The sequence below is a fragment of the Myxocyprinus asiaticus genome, chromosome 23, assembly GCF_019703515.2.
Source record: "Myxocyprinus asiaticus isolate MX2 ecotype Aquarium Trade chromosome 23, UBuf_Myxa_2, whole genome shotgun sequence".
Lineage (NCBI taxonomy): Eukaryota > Metazoa > Chordata > Actinopteri > Cypriniformes > Catostomidae > Myxocyprinus > Myxocyprinus asiaticus.
Genome location: NC_059366.1, coordinates 10,785,963 through 10,804,970, shown reverse-complemented (window position 1 = coordinate 10,804,970; position 19,008 = coordinate 10,785,963). Strand labels below are relative to the sequence as shown.

The 19,008-nt window shown below is 41.9% G+C and overlaps 1 protein-coding gene and 1 long non-coding RNA gene across 9 annotated transcripts in view; one reads left to right on the top strand and one right to left on the bottom strand.

The window, feature by feature from the left end:
* Window positions 1-19,008, bottom strand: part of LOC127413705 (E3 ubiquitin-protein ligase parkin-like) — a 202,523-nt gene that overhangs the window by 3,450 nt on the left and 180,065 nt on the right. Inside the window, exons 9-10 of the mRNA XM_051651059.1 lie at window positions 16,637-16,786; window positions 524-610 (exon numbers count right to left, since the gene is read on the bottom strand). Coding sequence (XP_051507019.1) covers window positions 524-610; window positions 16,637-16,786 — 237 coding nt within the window. The remainder of the gene's footprint in view (window positions 1-523; window positions 611-16,636; window positions 16,787-19,008) is intronic.
* The window catches only part of LOC127413718 (uncharacterized), an 89,135-nt gene continuing 86,923 nt past the window's right edge, over window positions 16,797-19,008 (top strand). For all 8 annotated transcript variants that reach the window (XR_007892687.1, XR_007892691.1, XR_007892689.1 and 5 more), the window contains exon 1: window positions 16,797-17,087. This is a non-coding gene — a long non-coding RNA (uncharacterized LOC127413718). The remainder of the gene's footprint in view (window positions 17,088-19,008) is intronic.

Below are 19,008 nucleotides of genomic sequence, written 5' to 3'. Positions count from 1 at the left end.
GCATTTTCAGCTCAAATTTGAACAAAGTGCCCTGTTCTGGGGTGCCAAAACAACCTGGAAGTGCTGCTGCGAGCACTTGTTTGTAAACAGTAACTTAATATATAGTAGGTTTATTAAGCCATTTTCATCATGGGAATTGTTGGCTGGTCTCCATATTATAAGTGATTTCAGATTTTACTATTCTTGTGTATAACAATGTAGGCAAAACCTAGCCCGCACATATCAGGGATCAGACACCATGCAGTAAGGGAGACAGAGGGAGAAATAATCTTAAAGAACTATTCGTCCTCTTTTATGATTATTTTATGTATCGAGTGATTTGTGGATGGCTTGTAGGCATTTTCGAGCACTGACACACAGTTAGCTATATTCTCTGGACTTCTTGACTCAAAAGAAAGAATATTTAAGCAGACAGAGAGTGTTTTCATCTTGTGGAATGACAGATGATATCCGCTAGCCAGCATAAATTGAACTGCATCCATGCATATGTGAGCAGGTTATATTAAAAGTGTGAAGATCTCACCTGCAGGGTACTGCCCACCTCGAAGGCCGTCTTTTGTCTGCACTCTCCCTCGTGATACTCCTCCTTACAGTTCCTGCAAAATACAAACTGAACGCAAACAACAAACCAGTTGCCAGCGATTAATGACACCATACAATCCCACTGAACAGATATCAAATAAATACAGTGGCCTCAAATGTGTTTGGATGTTTAAAAGGGATAGTTCACCCAGAAATGAAAATTCTCTCATCATTTATTCACCCTCATTCCATCACAGATGTGACTGACTTTCTTTTGTTTGCAGAACATAAACAAAGATTTTTAGAAGAATATCTCAGCTCTGTAGGTCTATACAATGCAAGTGAATGGTGACCAGAACTTTAAAGCTCCAAAAAGCACATAATGTATAAAAGTAATCCATACAACTCCAGTGTTTAAATCCATGTTTTCTGAAGTGATATGATAGGTGTGGGTGAGAAACAGATCAATATTTAAGTCCATTTTTACTATGAATGCTCCTTCCTGCCCAGTAGGTGGCGATATGCACGAAGGATGTGAATTACCAAAAACAAAAGAAAAATAATGTGAAAGTAAAAGTGAAAGTTTATAGTAAAAAAAAAAACTTAAACACTGACCTGTTTCTCACCCACACCTACCATATAATTTCTGAATATATGGGTTAAACCACTGGAGTAGTATGGATTACTTTTATGATGTGCATTTTGGAGCTTCAAAGTTCTGGTCACTATTCACGTGCATTAAATGGACCAACAGAGCTGAACTATTCTTGAAAAAATCTTTGTTTGAGTTCAGCAGAAGAAAGAAAGTAATACACATCTGAGATGGCATTTGAGTGAGTAAATGATGAGGAAAATTTTAATTTTCGGTTGAACCATCCCTTCAAGTAAGTCTTAAAAATGTAAGAATATCATTGCATTAGATAACAAAATAACAAAGAATGTGGTATTTATTTAAAGGAAGCATGGAAAAAAGCACACTTTCAAGCTAAATCATTTCACAAAAAAAAGTATATTAGGTCTTAAATGATAAAAACAACAGATACAGTGTTCAAAATGAGGACACAAAATATAACTTTCTGGTCATTAAACGCTAATGAATGTCCATAGTTAATAAGATGAAGTACACCTGTGGTTACTCTGCTAGGATACCTGATTTACTACATCCACTAAAAAATCAAACACAGACACCAGCTGGAAAACAGTTGCTGCAAAAATACAGCAGAAACACATAATTCAGTATGAAGGACTTTAAAAGTTTATTTAAAGATAACATTAAATAAATTACTTAATAAATGCCCCTGGTCTCATTGTGCACAATTCATTCATTCTAAAGATAAGACATTCTATCAAAGTGTGCCGTGTGGTAATTCTTCTCCCTTGAAACAACTTGTCTTTTTCCCCAGGGGGTGGGAAGATGTAATGTTAACCAATAATATCAAAGTCTAACATGTTTCGCCTCTTTACAAGCCAATCAAATCCCATATCTTAATGGAGGAAATCCCGCACAAAACATTTCTATAAGCCGTTAAAACATTGCTCTGATTGTTTGAGTGACCTGACATGTCAACTTTTGGCTAAATCTTTTTGCAAATCCGTTTTGTCGAATGGTGCAGAAAAGATATCCATCACCTTTAAAGGCGCACTCAGTAATATTTGTTTATGTTGCGCTGACACCTACAGTGCATCCGGAAAGTATTCACAGCGCTTCACTTTTTCCACATTTTGTTATGTTACAGCCTTATTCCAAAATGGATTAAATTAATTATTTTCCTCAAAATTCTACAAACAATACCCCATAATGACAACGTGAAAGAAGTTTGTTTGAAATCTTTGCAAATTTATTAAAAATAAAAAAACGAATAAAAAAAAATCACATGTACATAAGTATTCGCAGCCTTTGCCATGACACTCAAAATTGAGCTCAGGTGCATCCTGTTTCCACTGATCATCCTTGAGATGTTTCTACAACTTGATTGGAGTCCACCTGTGGTAAATTCAGTTGATTGGACATGATTTGGAAAGGCACACACCTGTCTATATAAGGTCCCACAGTTAACAGTGCATGTCAGAGCACAAACCAAGCCTTGAAGTCCAAGGAATTGTCTGTAGACCTCCGAGACAGGATTGTATCGAGGCACAGATCTGGGGAAGGGTACAGGAAAATTTCTGCAGCATTGAAGGTCCCAATGAGCACAGTGGCCTCCATCATCTGTAAATGGAAGAAGTTTGGAACCACCAGGACTCTTCCTAGAGCTGGCCGCCTGGCCAAACTGAGCGATCAGGGGAGAAGGGCCTTAGTCAGGGAAGTGACCAAGAACCCGATGGTCACTCTGACAGAGCTCCAGCATTTCTCTGTGGAGAGAGGAGAACCTTCCAGAAGAACAACCATCTCTGCAGCACTCCACCAATCAGGCCTGTATGGTCCACTCCTCAGTAAAAGGCACATGACAGCCTGCCTGGAGTTTGCCAAAAGGCACCTGAAGGACTCTCAGACCATGAGAAACAAAGATTGAACTCTTTGGCCTGAATGGCAAGCGTCATGTCTGGAGGAAACCAGGCACCGCTCATCACCTGGCCAATACCATCCCTACAGTGAAGCATGGTGGTGGCAGCATCATGCTGTGGGGATGTTTTTCAGTGGCAGGAACTGGGAGACTAGTCAGGATCGAGGGAAAGATGAATGCAGCAATGTACAGAGACATCCTTGATGAAAACCTGCTCCAGAGCGCTCTGGACCTCAGAGTGGGGCGAAGGTTCATCTTCCAACAGGACAACGACCCTAAGCACACAGCCAAGATAACAAAGGAGTGGCTCTGGGACAACTCTGTGAATGTCCTTGAGTGGCCCAGCCAGAGCCCAGACTTGAACCCGATTGAACATCTCTGGAGAGATCTGAAAATGGCTGTGCACCGATGCTCCCCATCCAACCTGATGGAGCTTGAGAGGTCCTGCAAAGAAGAATGGGAGAAACTGCCCAAAAATAGGTGTGCCAAGCTTGTAGCATCATACTCAAAAAGACTTGAGGCTGTAATTGGTGCCAAAGGTGCTTCAACAAAGTATTGAGCAAAGGCTGTGAATATTTATATACATGTGTTTTTTTTTTTTTCCTTTTCTTCGTTTTTTATTTTTAATAAATTTGCAAAGATTTCAAACAAACTTCTTTCATGTTGTCATTATGGGGTATTGTTTGTAGAATTTTGAGGAAAATAATGAATTTAATCCATTTTGGAATAAGGCTGTAACATAACAAAACATGAAAAAAGTGGAGCGCTGTGAATACTTTCCAGATGCACTGTAGAAGCAGGTGTCACAACAGGCATAGATGCAGCATCACTCAGTTACTGATGTCATTGTAGAAATGCACAATATTCAGTCAGCCATGATAAATTTATTCTGCGAGTGAAAGCATCCAGTAACAAGCATTATCAAGATATCGAGTAATATTCCGCTGGTCATAGGATCTTAACATGGCAGCACTCATGAATGTGCAACGAGATATATAGGATGAAGCAGTATTTTCTATAAAACTGATAACAAATAAAATAAAAAAGCACTGAGTACACCAAGATATGGCTTGATATTCTGATTCAGGAACTGCATTTCCATGCAGCATCCAAAAGCCACATTAGGGGGCAGCCTTTCTCCATGATCACCTTCTCAGAAAGCTTTGAAAGTGAGGAACTATGACTCTAAGGTTTAACACACATCTCTTCTCCAGCTCTTTTGGAGCTCTATGCTGATTTAGTATTTCTTCAGAGACCCACACTGTGAAGTCGAGAAGCATCGCATCATGTTTTTGAGGGTTATTATTTGTGGTGCTCATGACAGATCCTCTCAAGGACACGTATTTGTTTTCGCTCTCTGCTGTAATGATGAGGAAACAGAGTTCTTTTGACAGCCACTTTCTTTCGACTATTTTCACCACTGCTATAATTTGTTCCCTCTTAGACGCGCCACCATTCATGTTTATTACCCACATCGCTGGTGTCCTTCTACAGCGTAACTGTTTCCTATGGAGTCTGAGTCAGGAAGGATGAATTTGATGTGGAGAGTGGAACAGGCCGAAACCCCTCTTAGTGAAATTAATGGCACTTTGCAGCCCTGAACAAAGTGTTATGAGTTCTTTACTTTTTTGAGAAATGTGAGATATGGATTGTCAAGAAAGTTATGGTCTTTAAAGGAATAGTTCACCCAAAAATTTAAATTTTGTCATCATTTATTCACTCTGATGTTGTTTCAGACCTGTATGATTATCTTTCTTCAGTGAAACAAAGGAGATGGCAGTGTGTTATTTTTAATCATCATTCACTTTCATTGATTCTTTCCAGGGATGAAAAAAACAATTATAAAAATCCCTAAAATTTTTCTGATTTTTCATGACCGGGGAACCCTGTTGATTTGATTATGCTTTTATCTAAAAGAGTACAGTACTCTCAGCTGTTCAACACATTTTATCATGACTCCATTCTACACAATTCTGCAGATTTTCATGCAAATCAGAAAATACCTGTGTAGAGCTGAGGAGGGCGGGGCCGGGCTGGAATGAGACACACCCGGTCCCCAATCAGCCTGATGGGGCGCGCGAGGGATAAAGGCGGCCGGGGACGACAGTTCGAGAGAGAGAGAATTACAGACAGCTGTGCTGTGTTTTTAGTTGTGTGTTTTTGTTTGGGTTTTTGTTTAATAAATTATTATTTAAGTTGTCAAGCCGGTTCTCGCCTCCTCCTTTCCTCTAAACCCCCTTACAACCTGCTAATAACATACACCTACAGTATACTGAATATACACGCTCTTATATATGTGAGGATGTTGAGATACTTCATATGCCACTGCCTGAATCTTGGACTTAGGATAGACCTCACTGAAATGACCTGCCGGTTGAACTGCGATGCACCTCACTGATCTCTGCCTGTTTCACCTTGGGCTAATGATGGATTACACACACTTAAAATGGAATACATACTGTAGACTATCAATTGATTGCCAACAAAAGCCTTCATCGGCCAACTAACAAAGGACAAACTTCTGCAGTTAATCCAGGATGGACTTCAAAGACATAAGTCATTAATCTTACAGTTCATACAAAATCCTTGTTTAAACACTGGCCCTTAACATTTACTTAGTTAACTCATTTTAAACCATGACTTGCACTGCACACAAATAACTAATATTGGCATTATATTCATGCTGTTTAGCCAGAGGGGAACTGGCCCCCAAAGTGAGCCTGGTTTCTCCCAAGGTTATTTTCTCCATTAACCAACATCTTATGGAGTTTTGTGTTCCTTGCCACAGTCGCCTTCGGCTTGCTCACTGGGGATCTAAATACAGTTACTATTTAATTATTTATTGTTATACACAATTTACAATCATATTTAATCAAACTACACATGATGTCTCTAAGACTTTATAGATATTACAGTTTCATTTTCTGTTAAAGCATGATTTTCTGTAAAGCTGCTTTGAAACGATGTGTGTTGTGAAAAGCACTATACAAATAAAAATCACTTGACTTGACATCAAATCAAATCAAATCACTTTATTGTCACACAGCCATATACACAAGTGCAATGGTGTGTGAAATTCTTGGGTGCAGTTCCGATCAACATAGCAGTCGTGACAGTGATGAGACATATACCAATTTACAATAACATCAAATTAACACAACACAATTTAAACATCTGTTATACACATAATTACACTCAACAATATACAAATAATAACATACACTGTACAGTATACAATACGCACTATATAGATACACATTATTCAATAAAAATAAAAAGTAAAAATATATAAAAAAGTATATATATATATAGAATGTACAGTATTGTACTGTATTGACATTCAGGCTGTCGGTTGATAGTCAGTTGTTAAGAGAGAACATAATATAATAATAATAATATAATTTATGACAGTCCGGTGTGAGATATAAGAGTAAGGGTAATAAAGTGCAGTGCTGATGTATTTTGATCGTGGGAGAACAAGAGTTCAAAAGTCTGATTGCTTGGGGGAAGAAGCTATCATGGAGATGGCTGGTGCGGGTCCTGATGCTGCGATACTGCCTACCTGATGGTAGCAGTAAGAACAGCCCATGGCTCGGGTGGCTGGAGTCTCTGATGATCCTCCGAGCTTTTTTCACACACCGCCTTGTATATATTTCCTGGAGGGAGGGAAGCTCACCTCCGATGATGTGTCTGGCAGTTCGCACCACCCTTTGCAGTGCTTTGCGGTTGTGGGCGGTGCTATTGCCGTACCAGGCGGAGATGCAGCCAGTCAGGATGCTCTCTACAGTGCAGGTGTAGAACCGTGTGAGGATGTGGCGGTTCATTCCAAACTTCCTCAGCCGTCTCAGGAAGAAGAGGCGCTGATGAGCCTTCTTCACAACGACTTCAGTGTGGATGGACCATGTGAGTTCCTCAGTGATGTGGACACCCAGGAACTTGAAGCTGCTGACTCTCTCCACTGATGCTCCATTGATGGTGATGGGACTGTGTTCTCTGTCTTTTCTTCTGAAGTCCACCACAAGCTCCTTTGTCTTACTGACGTTGAGGGAGAGGTTGTGCTCCTGACACCAGTGTGTCAGAGTGTGCACCTCCTCTCTGTAGGCTGTTTCATCATTGTCAGTGATCAAACCTACCACCGTCGTGTCATCAGCAAACTTAATGATGGCATTGGAGCTATGTGTTGCCACACAGTCATGTGTGTACAAGGAATACAGTAGTGGGCTGAGAACACAGTCCTGCGGGGCTCCAGTGTTGAGGGTCAGTGATGAGGAGATGTTGCTGCCTATTCTAACCACCTGGCGTCTGCTTGACAGGAAGTCCAGGATCCAGCTGCACAGCAAGCTGTTTAAGCCCAGAGACCGGAGTTTCTCATCTAGCTTGGAGGGCACTATGGTGTTGAATGCTGAGCTGTAGTCTACAAACAGCATTCTCACATAAGTGTTCCTTTTTTCCAGGTGGGAGAGAGCAGTGTGTATTGTAGATGCAATGGCATCATCAGTGGAGCGGTTGTTGCGGTAAGCAAACTGCAGCGGGTCAAGAGAGAGAGGCAATACAGAGCAGATGTAATCTCTGATTAGTCTCTCAAAACATTTGCTGCTGATGGGGGTCAGAGCAACAGGACACCAGTCATTTAAACAAGTTATTTTTGATTGTTTTGGAACAGGCACAATGGTGGATGTTTTAAAGCATGTGGGGACTACAGACAAAGAGAGGGAAAGGTTGAAAATGTCCGTAAAAACACCAGCCAGCTGGTTCGCGCACGCTCTGATGACACGGCCCGGAATGCCGTCTGAGCCAGCGGCTTTGCGGATATTCACCCGTTGGAAGGATCGGGTTACATCCGCTACAGAGATGGAGAGTGAACTAACCTCTGTAGCTTCAGCCGCGAGAGCGGTGTTATTTCCCTCGAAACGAGCATAGAAAGTATTTAGCTCATCCGGTAGAGAGGCAGCGGTGTTCATGGCGGAGTTTTTAATTCCCTTTAAAGTCCGTGATGATGTTAATTCCCTGCCACATCCTTCTAGAGTTGGTGGTGTTAAACTGTCCTTCAATCTTACTCCTGTACTGGCGTTTTGCGGTTCTGATAGTTTTTCGGAGGGCATAACTGGCTTGTTTATGCTCCTCCACATTCCCGGAATTAAAAGCGGAGGTCCGCACATTAAGTGCCGCGCGAACATCGCTATTGATCCAAGGTTTCTGATTTGGATAGATTTGTACAGTTCTGGTCGGAACGACGTCCTCTATGGACATGTTGCATACAATTAAAACACTGTGGGCACTAAGCCATAAGGAGCTTTGGTCTATGAGCTAGCGTTTATAAAAGCAGTCAACTCTATTGTGTGTGTGTGTAGACTTAGACAGGATCTGACAGTGGCAGTGTGATGTGTGTTAAATAGAACGTCAGAGTGAAGCGGTAAAAGAGCTCTTAGATAAAGAGACTTCTCTGATCATCTGCCAGACTGATCTCTCTCTCTCTCTCTCTCTCTCTCTCTCACACACACACACACACACACAAACACACACACACAAACACACACACACAAACACACACAGACACATGCTCACAATCTTGACCCAAATGTATGGCTTCGAGGTAATAATAGCATCTTTCTGATACCTGGCTCACTATCCCCAGCACTCAGAGCAGCTCTAGACACAAAACGACAGAATAGAGTCAAAGACATACTGAGAGATCAGAGAGACTGTACAACAGCAAGCTTCTCACTTTAACCCACTCACAAACACGCCAGACGTGTCGCTCTATGTTTCAATAAAAGTTACATTTAATTATCTGCCATTTTACATAATTAGGGTACAAAACAGGGCTTAAAACTCTTGGAATGTCAAACAAAAAGTCACATTTTTGTTCTTTTTCATCAAAGTGTTGGAAAGGAGGTATAACCTTCAAAAAATGTTGTATGTCCATCTCAGAAGGTTAAAGCAAATATTATGTGGGTGCAAATTTTGTTCAAGTATGTTATGTCTGAAGACATATTTTGCTTTGGGGCATGTCTGAAGACATCTTTTGTTTTTATCTGGGGCATGTATGAAGACATTTTGTTTTATCTGGGACAAGTCTGAAGACATGTTTTGTTTTGTCTGGGGCAAGTCTGAAGATATGTTTTGTTTTGTCTGGGGCAAGTCTGAAGATATGTTTTGTTTTGTCTGGGGCAAGTCTGAAGACATTTTTGTATTGCCTGGAGCATGTTTAGAGACATGTAATGTTTTGTCTGGGGCAAGTCTGAAGACATGTTGTGTTTTGTCTGGGACATGTCTGAATACATGTTTTGTTTTGTCTGGGGCATGTCTGAAGACATGTTTTGTTTTGTTTGGTACATGTCTGAAGACATTTTGTTTTGAATAGAGCATGTCTGAATATATTTTATTTTGCCTGGGGGATGTCTGAAGACAAATTTAGCTTTGTCTGGGGCATATCTGGAGGCATGTTTTGTCTGGGACATGTCTAAAATATTTTGTTTTGTCTGGCAACACTATGTTTTGTCTGGGGCATGTCTGAAGGTGTATTTTGTTTTGTCTGGGGAAATTCTGAAGACATATTTTGTTTTGTCTGGAGCAGGTTTAGAGACATGGTTTCAGATTTTGCCTAATTTAAGCCATCACTCACTAGTTAACTAGTTTGGCACCAAATATTAGCTTGCATATTTCCCATAAAAGTACATTTCTATCAGAAAGACTCACAGACTTAAGTAAAGTTGGCATGACATTTATTTGATGAATAATTTGAAACAGGAATGTAATGTCTCTTTTTGGCATAAGCCCCTTCTGGTGGTCTGATGAAATTGCTACTCGAACCGTCAGATCCTGCTGGAGATAGGAGGCAGGGGGCGAGGAGCCTACCCCAAAAGAAGAGCTAAAACACTACCCACAAAAGAGAGGAATCCCAGGTGGGTTACGTACCAGGTCTCGTGGCCAGAGTTTCAATCAGGAGAAGAGAAATGGAGATATGAAAAACTTAGAATTTGACAATTGTGCATGAATTCTACAATATCACTGGCATGGTTTGTGCCATACCTTTGCAATGAGATAATCCGTGCTTGTGTTTACTGATGACCCTTACGTTAAAGGGGGCATGGTTTGAGTGATATCCTTGCTGGAGGATATCCATGCTTGAGTATGAACGTTAATTATGCAATATCTTTGTAGGAGGATAAACAACATGCATAGGGCCCTACGATATGTGCAACATTGTTGTTGTAAAATACCCTCTGTTGAAAGAAAAACAATGTATATGTTTGAGCCCTAAGTTAAGGGCAGCCGCTGTTTGTGCATTATCTTTGCCAAAAGATAACGTAATGTGATGGCCCCATGATAAGGGCGAAGTTGTTGTGCAATACCCTTTGTTGAAAGAAAAATAACGACTGATAACGAGCCCTCCGACCAGGGTGGCCGTTGTGCAGTATCTTTGCCAAAGGATTGACAACTAATGTGAGGCCCTACGATAAGGGTGACGTAGTTGTGCAATAGCCTTTGTTGAAAGATAAACGACAATTGATTATGAGCCTTGCGACGAGGGTGGACGTTGTTTGTGGAATATCTTTGCCAAAAGATTAACAACATAGCAAAAACCCTACGATAATGGTAACATTGTTGTGCAATACCTTTTGTCGAAAGATAAACAACGGGATTGTGGAAACCCTGGTGAGGAGGGCGGATATGATTATACAGTATCCTTGCAGGACGATAGACATGCTTGAAATAGATAATTGTGTGCTAAACATACAGAGGGAGCGGCATCCATTAAAAAAAAGTATTGTAGTCTGAAGATTCAGGTTTTTTGTTGTGAAAAAAAGAAATACTGTTCCAGTGATTTAATATCAGGGACCAAAAAAGGAGGTCCGAACGACAGCCATCGTCAATTGATATATTGTCAGAGAGGTTTTCCATGGAATGGGCTAACGTGAGGAGGCAGGAGATGAAGGAGCGGCCTTGAGGAATGATACGCATAGCGAAACTGAGGTGGCCCAAATGTGATAGGAGATTGCGTTTGGAGACGGAAACTGACAGGAGAAATTACGTGCAAACTGACCTGATCCAGCCTAGTTTGTCCTGAGGCAAGGAAGCTGGCATGTTTAGGGACTCAGGCTCGATGCCGAGAAATTTGAGAGACATAGTGGGGCCCATGGTTTTCTCACTGGAGAGGGGAACACCCAGCTCGTAAACAGAACTGATTAGAACATCCATACTGGAGTTGTGAACAGTGGGGAAATCAATGAGCAGGAAATCATCATGCAGGTGCAGTACGAAAGGAAGCTTAAAGTAATTTAGAAGAATCCAGCATAAGCCTTCCGACAGGGAATTGAAAATGTGAGGACTTCTTCTACACCCGAATGTGAGCTGGAGAGCAAAATAAAATGTTGACTCCCACTTAACGCAGAAGAGGGGCCAGTCGGCAGGGTGAATGGGCATGATTTTGAAAGCATCTTTGATGTCTGGTTTGGTGAGGAGGGTGCCGTGCCCGGCCTTGATAATTTATGAAATGGCATGATTGACTGAAGCGTAAAAATTCGAAAACAGATCTAGTGGAATCATGTCATTGACGCTAGCCACGTGGCTGGACCGCGCCGTCTTTTCTTGCCTGAATATTTGCGAGTGGCTAGGCCGATAGGATTGACTCTAAAAGGACAGAAAGTAGGGCCAATAAGATAACCTTTTACTTACAGTAGTTCTTTCCCCAGTAGATCAGAAATGACAGCAGGTTTGGTCAATGCTGCTTGCAAATTTTTTGTTAAATGTGTATGAGAAGGGGGGGAGAGAACGCCGACCCAAAAACTGTCGAGGACACACGGATTTTGGATGCAGGTCCTTGCAAATACTACAAACATTAGAAAAATAAAACAGTTAGAAAATGCATACACTGATTCATTGAAATTATTACAGATGGGGCTGCGGTTAACACAATTGATGGAATGACCCTGTAGTCTAATTGTCTTACTGCTTGGCCACTTGAGGCTACCTTGGGTGCTGGAGCAACGCACACAGTTTTCGGACAAATGTCCGTGAGAGATGCAGATAGTGCAAATGAGCGCCCGGTGCCCCCCAAAATGTCTGCAGCTCTATGTCAGTGACAGACCAATAATTTTTTTGATTGGACAGGGAAATGAACATGGCAGATTCAGGTGAGAAAGACTTGTGGTACTCATAGAAAAGCATTCCGCCATATTGCTGATTGAAATCGGCGATCATGACATAGCAATCTAGTTCTTCCTTGCTCTCGGGAAAAGCGCTGCAGAGAATATCTCTATACAGTATATGCCAAAAGCAACCACAAATTCGTGAAAGGGAAGTGTGGGAGATCTCTGCCTTCCCTAAGGAGGAAGCGGGGGCCAGGTGAACGGTTCACAAAAGACATTAATTAAACACAGACACAACATAATAAGTGCTATTCAGCACAATAACGGCGGCACACACACACACAGCTCCATGTGACGCTCACACTGTTGACCTTCCAGGACAAATGTAGAAAGCATATGTCTGCGAACTGTGTGAATCTCTCTCTCTCTTGAACTGGCATCTCCAGCTCCTCTTTATCCCTCTCCCAGCTGATTGGGATAATTCAGCACCAGGCACCCATCCTCACATCGCCTCTTCGTCACATACCCCCATCACCCAGTTCAGGCTGGGGAGCTATCTGGCCTGACTTACTCCCCCCCCCCCCCATTTCTGGAGGGGAGATGTTGCCCATTCCGGCCGTTCCGCTGCCGGATGGTCTTCCCTGCCTCCTGGGAACATAAGCAGGATGAGGGGAGGGAGAAAGAGAGAGTGGGGGAGACCAAGAGAGAGAGAGAGAGGAGAGAGAGAGAAAAAAGAAAAAGAGAAAATGGGAAAAAAAAACACGGCAGTCCCCGACCACGCCGCCAGTCGGTCCTCAGCCAGCTGCACAGCGGTCCTCAGCGACGCTGGGCGATGGCACTGGACCCCTCAGTCATCCCTCTTGGCTGTCGGCTGACACACTGCTCCAGAGCCACCGAATCGATCACTCTCTCGGTAACGTGATCTCGGGCTCTCTGACGGCGCATCTTCCTCCAACTCCCGGGTTTCGGCAGCAGTGTGGCAGATCTCTGCCTTCCCTAAGGAGGAGTAAGCGGGGGCCAAGTGAATGGTTCACAAAGGACTTTAATTAAACACAGACACAACATAATAAGTGCTTTTCAGCACAATAATGCCGGCACGCACACACACAGCTCCGTGCGATGCTCACACTGTTGACCTTCCCGGCCCAATGCAGAATGCACACGTCTGCGAGCTGTATGCAACTCTCTCTCTCTCTCTCTCTCTCTCTCTCTCTCTCTCTCTCTCTCGAATAGGCATCTCCGGCTCCTCTTTATCCCTCTCCCGGCTGATTGGGATAATTCAGTGCCAGACGTCTATCCTCACGGCCCAGCCATTCCCTCCTCCTCATCACAGGAAGGTTGCTCAAAAGTCTGGTGTCTGAAGACTTGAGGACCATTGACACATCCCCGCAATCCATGAGCAGACAGTCACATGCAGGAGAAGGAAGCAACAGAGATGCTAAATTGATGTCTTTACCATTAATGATTTGAGCTCTGAGCATTGGGGAGACTGTTGCTGCAGTGGGTGTAACAAAAATCCTACCTGTCGTGAGAGAGGGGGTGGAGCTTTCCAGAGAGAAATCAGGAACTGCGTGCATGTGAGGAGGGCTAGCTGTAATGGCTGTAGAGAGAGAAGCTGGTTGTACTGAAACTGAAGAAAGGGAAGGTTAAGGGTATTTTGACGATGATTTTCGAGCACCGGATCATGCGGTTGATGTAGATGCAGTGGCTTCAACTGAGGGAAGTTTCTGGCGTGACTGTGATCTGGTTTGGGATCCAGATTTAGCTGATCGTTTACGCCCCGTAGGTTTTGAGGCGGGGTCAGAAAGTTGAGATGAAGCGGCGGCATAGTCAGAGAGGGAAGCTGGGCTTCCCAAGATGTTATGGGCGAGCTGGTTCACCTGAGGCCTGGAGAGAACAGGGTTGATGGAGTTGCCTTTGTCGGCTAAAATTTCTAATATCCTTCCGAGAGGGCAGCGATCCCATTGAGACTCCGGAAGTTGCAGACGTGCGCTGTGGCGAGGAGCTGTCTGATCCTGGATAGAAAGTAAGGGGTAGGGAATTAAATCCATGTCCAGAGTGGGTATTAGCTCGTCGTGGAGTGAAACTGACTATTCGTCAGACATAGTAGCTGTCAAACACTGAAACAGCAATGTGATAGATTGTAAACAGACTTATAAAGCAAGGGCTGATACATGATTGGCTAGGAGCTACCTAGATAATGGTGTGATGGTGATGTACAGTTGCAAGTCTTCCTGCTAGAACTACGCTAGGCTTACATTTCCCATAAAAGAAGTTTAATCCTTTGTAACCAGTAGCAAATCAAAATTTAAATAATTTATAAACAAGAGTGGAAATAAAAATGAAAATATATAAAAATAAATAAAAGTGAATTAATATAAACATGTTTTGTATTTGCTAAATTGCTTTTCCCTTAGCTCAAGTAGTAAAGAATGATGCTAGCATATTTAAGGTTGCCAGATCTTTCTCCATCACCAAAAAAGGTGAGACAATTTTTCCTCTTGTGATACTGAGAGTTTATGGATCACACTTGCATACCGACCACAACCTCAAAACCCTCCTAAAATAAAAAATACACATGTTTAGAGCTGGTAGAAATTGCTCTATCGCCCATGGCTTTCAGTGAGATCATCTCTAGTATTCAACACACAGCGTTGCTGATACAGGGCCCCTAAACCCCCAAACAAAAGAGAGGAAGGCCGTATAAAACTGTAGAGGAGATATAGAGAGGGGATATATTGATTTTTCTGTAAGTGAAGTAGGCCAGGTAGGTTGCAAGGTGTACCTCAGGTCCAGAGCATGTAAAAAGCTCCCTCTTTTTGTGTGTGTTTTTATATGCCATCGTTGGTTTATATGTGCATGCTGGTGCCAACGGTTCATTACCGCCAACACCAATAAAGGCTTTATCTGCAGCTCACAGACGCAGTGCTGACCACACCATTGTCAGCTGCCCGATCAGAAAGCTGACACACACTCGCTCACTCTAACATTGCGGTCAAACCAGTCAGAAAGCAGACACACACTTGCTCACTCTAACATTGCGCTCAAACCGGTCAGAAAGTGGACACACGCTTGCTCACTCTAACATTGCGCTCAAACTGATACTGTTAAAGTAGGTATGGTCAAAAGATAAGGGCACAACTCTCTAAATTCATAACTTATGAACACTGTAACAGACAAGGTCTCTACTTAAGGGAAAGGAGGAGGCGGGAACCGGCTGAGCAGTCAACGTAAACTTTTAATAAACAAATGAACAAAACACACACACACACAAGACTGCGGTGTACATCTCTCTCTCTCTCTCGAACTGGTGTCCCCGGCTCCTTTTTATCCCTCTCCCGGCTGATTGGGCTGATTCAACGCCGGACGTCCATCGTTATGGCCCGGCCACACCCACACCCTCATCCTCGTCACAAACATAAAAATACAGAAATGCACTACAATCCAGTGACGGGGGTGAAGGATTATTCTGAAAGGATAGCTAAAATGTTTTTTTCTATTGCAGTTATACATTTACATACAAATTAATCAATGTGACCTCATTAGTGTTTGTAGGTCTCCGTTCATAAATTGCAATTTTAGCACATGTTCAGTTTCATATGTTTAAAAAGACTAAAAAAAAACTTGCAATACCAATGGCCAATTATAATGTTTTAGATGCTATAAATACATTGATATTGTACTTTTATGTGTCTATTCAAAATTAAAACAATGTGTGTGTACACTTTTACGCTCCAATGTGTACAAATACATATTAATATAGCTTGAATGAATAGCTCAAAACCACTGTCAATGACAACAAAAGGATTTAAGGTAGTGCTCTATAATGCAGGTCAACAGTCAAAGTGGCCTCCTTTGACAGAGACAGACAGGAGCACAGATATCACCCTGCTGAAGCAATGAGGTGTGTGTCTGAAAACATGCAATCATCAGCACTAATGGCAGCTGAACTGCACCCTAATCTTTAATCGACTGGCTAATTAGAAAAAATCATGCAAATTGTGTGGTAATTACATCTTAATTGTGCTGTGATTGGTCGAGTGGAGTATGCAAGCGATAGAGGGCAGGGACAACACAAACAGAAAAGCCATACTAAACTGGGACGTAAAGGTCAAAGGTTTCTAAACATGGTGACTGTTGTCATTTCAGGTTTGCTGTTATATTTGTAATGTTACAAATGGGACTGTTGTGGACTTTTGTTGTGGACATTTTATACTTTTTGATCATGGGCAACATACCCCATGTTAAAAGTGAAGTGTGCCATTTCTGCACCACTACCTTCATCAAACGAAACTGAAAAAATTACAATTTTCAAAGAGGTTTCCTGGACACTCCCCTCATCTGACATTGGTCTGTAAAAAGATAGTCCTGCCCCAAACTCACACTATTGGTTGAGCCAACATTGCTGTGTCAGCTTGTCAGAATGTTCAAAATGCAATGCAGTGTTTGAATATTAGTGGCGACTGATATTGTAAGGGCTGTTCTGAGGTCTGAGTAGAGGAATTCTGAAGGTCTTACCCCACAGCCAAGTCCATTCCCTAACTCACAGCAGACTCTTCTAACATCATCTACAGGAAGCAGCCCAGCACCACATCCTGGGGCGGGACACAGCACTCCTCCCATCTGAAGAACACACTCCTCTGCTGCATAATGCTGGTAACGCTCATACTGGAAAATAAATTGAGAAAACAAGCATCATAAATAGGGAAATTTCATTAAACAGTTGAGCCATTTTGATGCATGCTATTCTCGTGCGACCCCGCGACGTGGACATTGTATTTTGGCTTCACTATATGCAAGGCATAATTGAAATTCATTTAAACTGACTGATCTCAGTTCAGAAGACTCTGGGCTGTCAATTAAGGTTAAACCGGTGAAACATGTGACACGTGAGTCATGTGACAAAACAACATGGCGCCGATCACAGTGGAGTTTGTCTCTGGGAGAAACGCCAACAAAACTACATCTGGTAAGAAACCTCATTGAATTTTTACATTGAAACCCGTTTGAGTCAAAAGATTAGTCTCTAGTTTCATCCGATAAACAATAAAAAAAAAAAAGGAGTGATTTATCATGAAAAGGCAAGCTGTTAAACACAATGTAAACAATAGTGTACAATAGCGCTATTGTTCCTTAGAAATCCTATATTCACTCTGCATTATCACATTAAGGGTCATTATATTCATCCAAAAGCTGAAAAAGTTGCTTTCAGAGGCTTTCAGAGGTAGGATGAAAATAAGGTGCATTTCGAACTGTTCTGAGATAAGTGCAGACAGACAGCACACTGGAGATTAAAACTTTCACTAAATAGGGAGCATGCAGTCAAGTGCATTCACTTGGGGGGGGGGGTCTGTTTCTCCATTGAGAATGCAAGTTGAATTAACTGAAAGGTTGGCTTTTGCCCAAAAGCTCAAGAATATGTTGAGTGTGCCAGAGTTAACATCGGACATTGTGAAACGTGAGCTCCCCACATCACATGAGAGCGTTGTTGGGTTTGAGTTTAATAAAACAACATGTACCATCAAGATTTTCACTAGGGCTGACCATGGACTATCATCAAATGATCTAACCTTATTCCTCATGGCTGCAGCATTTTTTTCTATACGAACGTCTGGATATCTGTAAGGGGGAACAGGTACAGCTCGTGTACATTATCGATTGAGCCAGTGTGAATTATGATCGACGTTTTCGGGTACTGGCTGAACTACAAACCAGAAAGTCAGATAATTGGTTCTGTAAAGGCATTTCAAGGGTTAATGCAAAACATTCTGATGACTCTTCAGGAGACAGTGACAGCAATTTCTGCGATACAGACACAGATAATACAGATAATACATACAGATAATGAAAACTATGTCATATCAGTCTCAAAGTCTAAGTCTTTAATGGTCAAGTGAATTGTTTGAAACAACCCTCTTTTTCTACTGCTCTGACGTGAATGTATTAAGCAAACTTTTCTCAATTTTGGACCAAATGTTCAATGAACGATACAGTAAAATAAGAAAGCAATTGCTGTTTTAAACATATGTGTTTTCAAAAGTGGTGTGAGACGTACAATCGCTACGTTAAAATTAAAGATAAAATGTTTCACCCAAGATGTGTGTGTGTAGCCAAAGAGACCAACACGTAACACTACAATGTTTATGTCTCAAGACAATGTTTCTCCTCTCCACAACTCTCCAGCAAGCGATACTTGTGGCTCATTGCCTGAATTTAAACAAATGTTTAGTTTAATTCAACTTATATGTTTAATTAAAGTTTAATTCTATCAAGTATAAATTAATGTTAAAGCAAATGCACTTACACCTGTCATTTAACAAACTATTATTTTAAACTCTTTATTTACAAAGTTTTTAAAGCACACTTCATACGAGTAGGCTACAAAACACAACACTTTGTATCACACAGCATCAGTAAATACAAAGCATTTATAGACTTGATGGTGAGAGTCATTATGCCAAAGAGGAAAAGGACCATCCAAGCTGTTATCAGCGTAAGGTCCAAAAGTCAGTGTCTGTATGGGCCAGGGGTGTGTCAGTGCCCATGGCATGGGTAACTCGCACATCTGTGAGAACACCATGAATGCCAACAGATATGTAAAACTTTTGGAGCAACATATACTGCCATCCTGCATAGTCTTTTCCAGGGACGTCCCTGTATTTTCTAGCAGGACAACTTCAAACCACAAACTGCCCAGATTACAAGTGCATGGCTGTGTGTGCAGAGAGTGTGGGTGCTAGACTGGCCTGCCTGCAGTCCTGACCTGTCTCCAATTGGGAATGTGTGGCGCATTATGAAGCACATCATACAACAATGAAGACCCCTAACAATTGTGCAGCTAAAGACCTACATAATGGATGATTGGGAGACAATTTCACTTTCTAAACTTA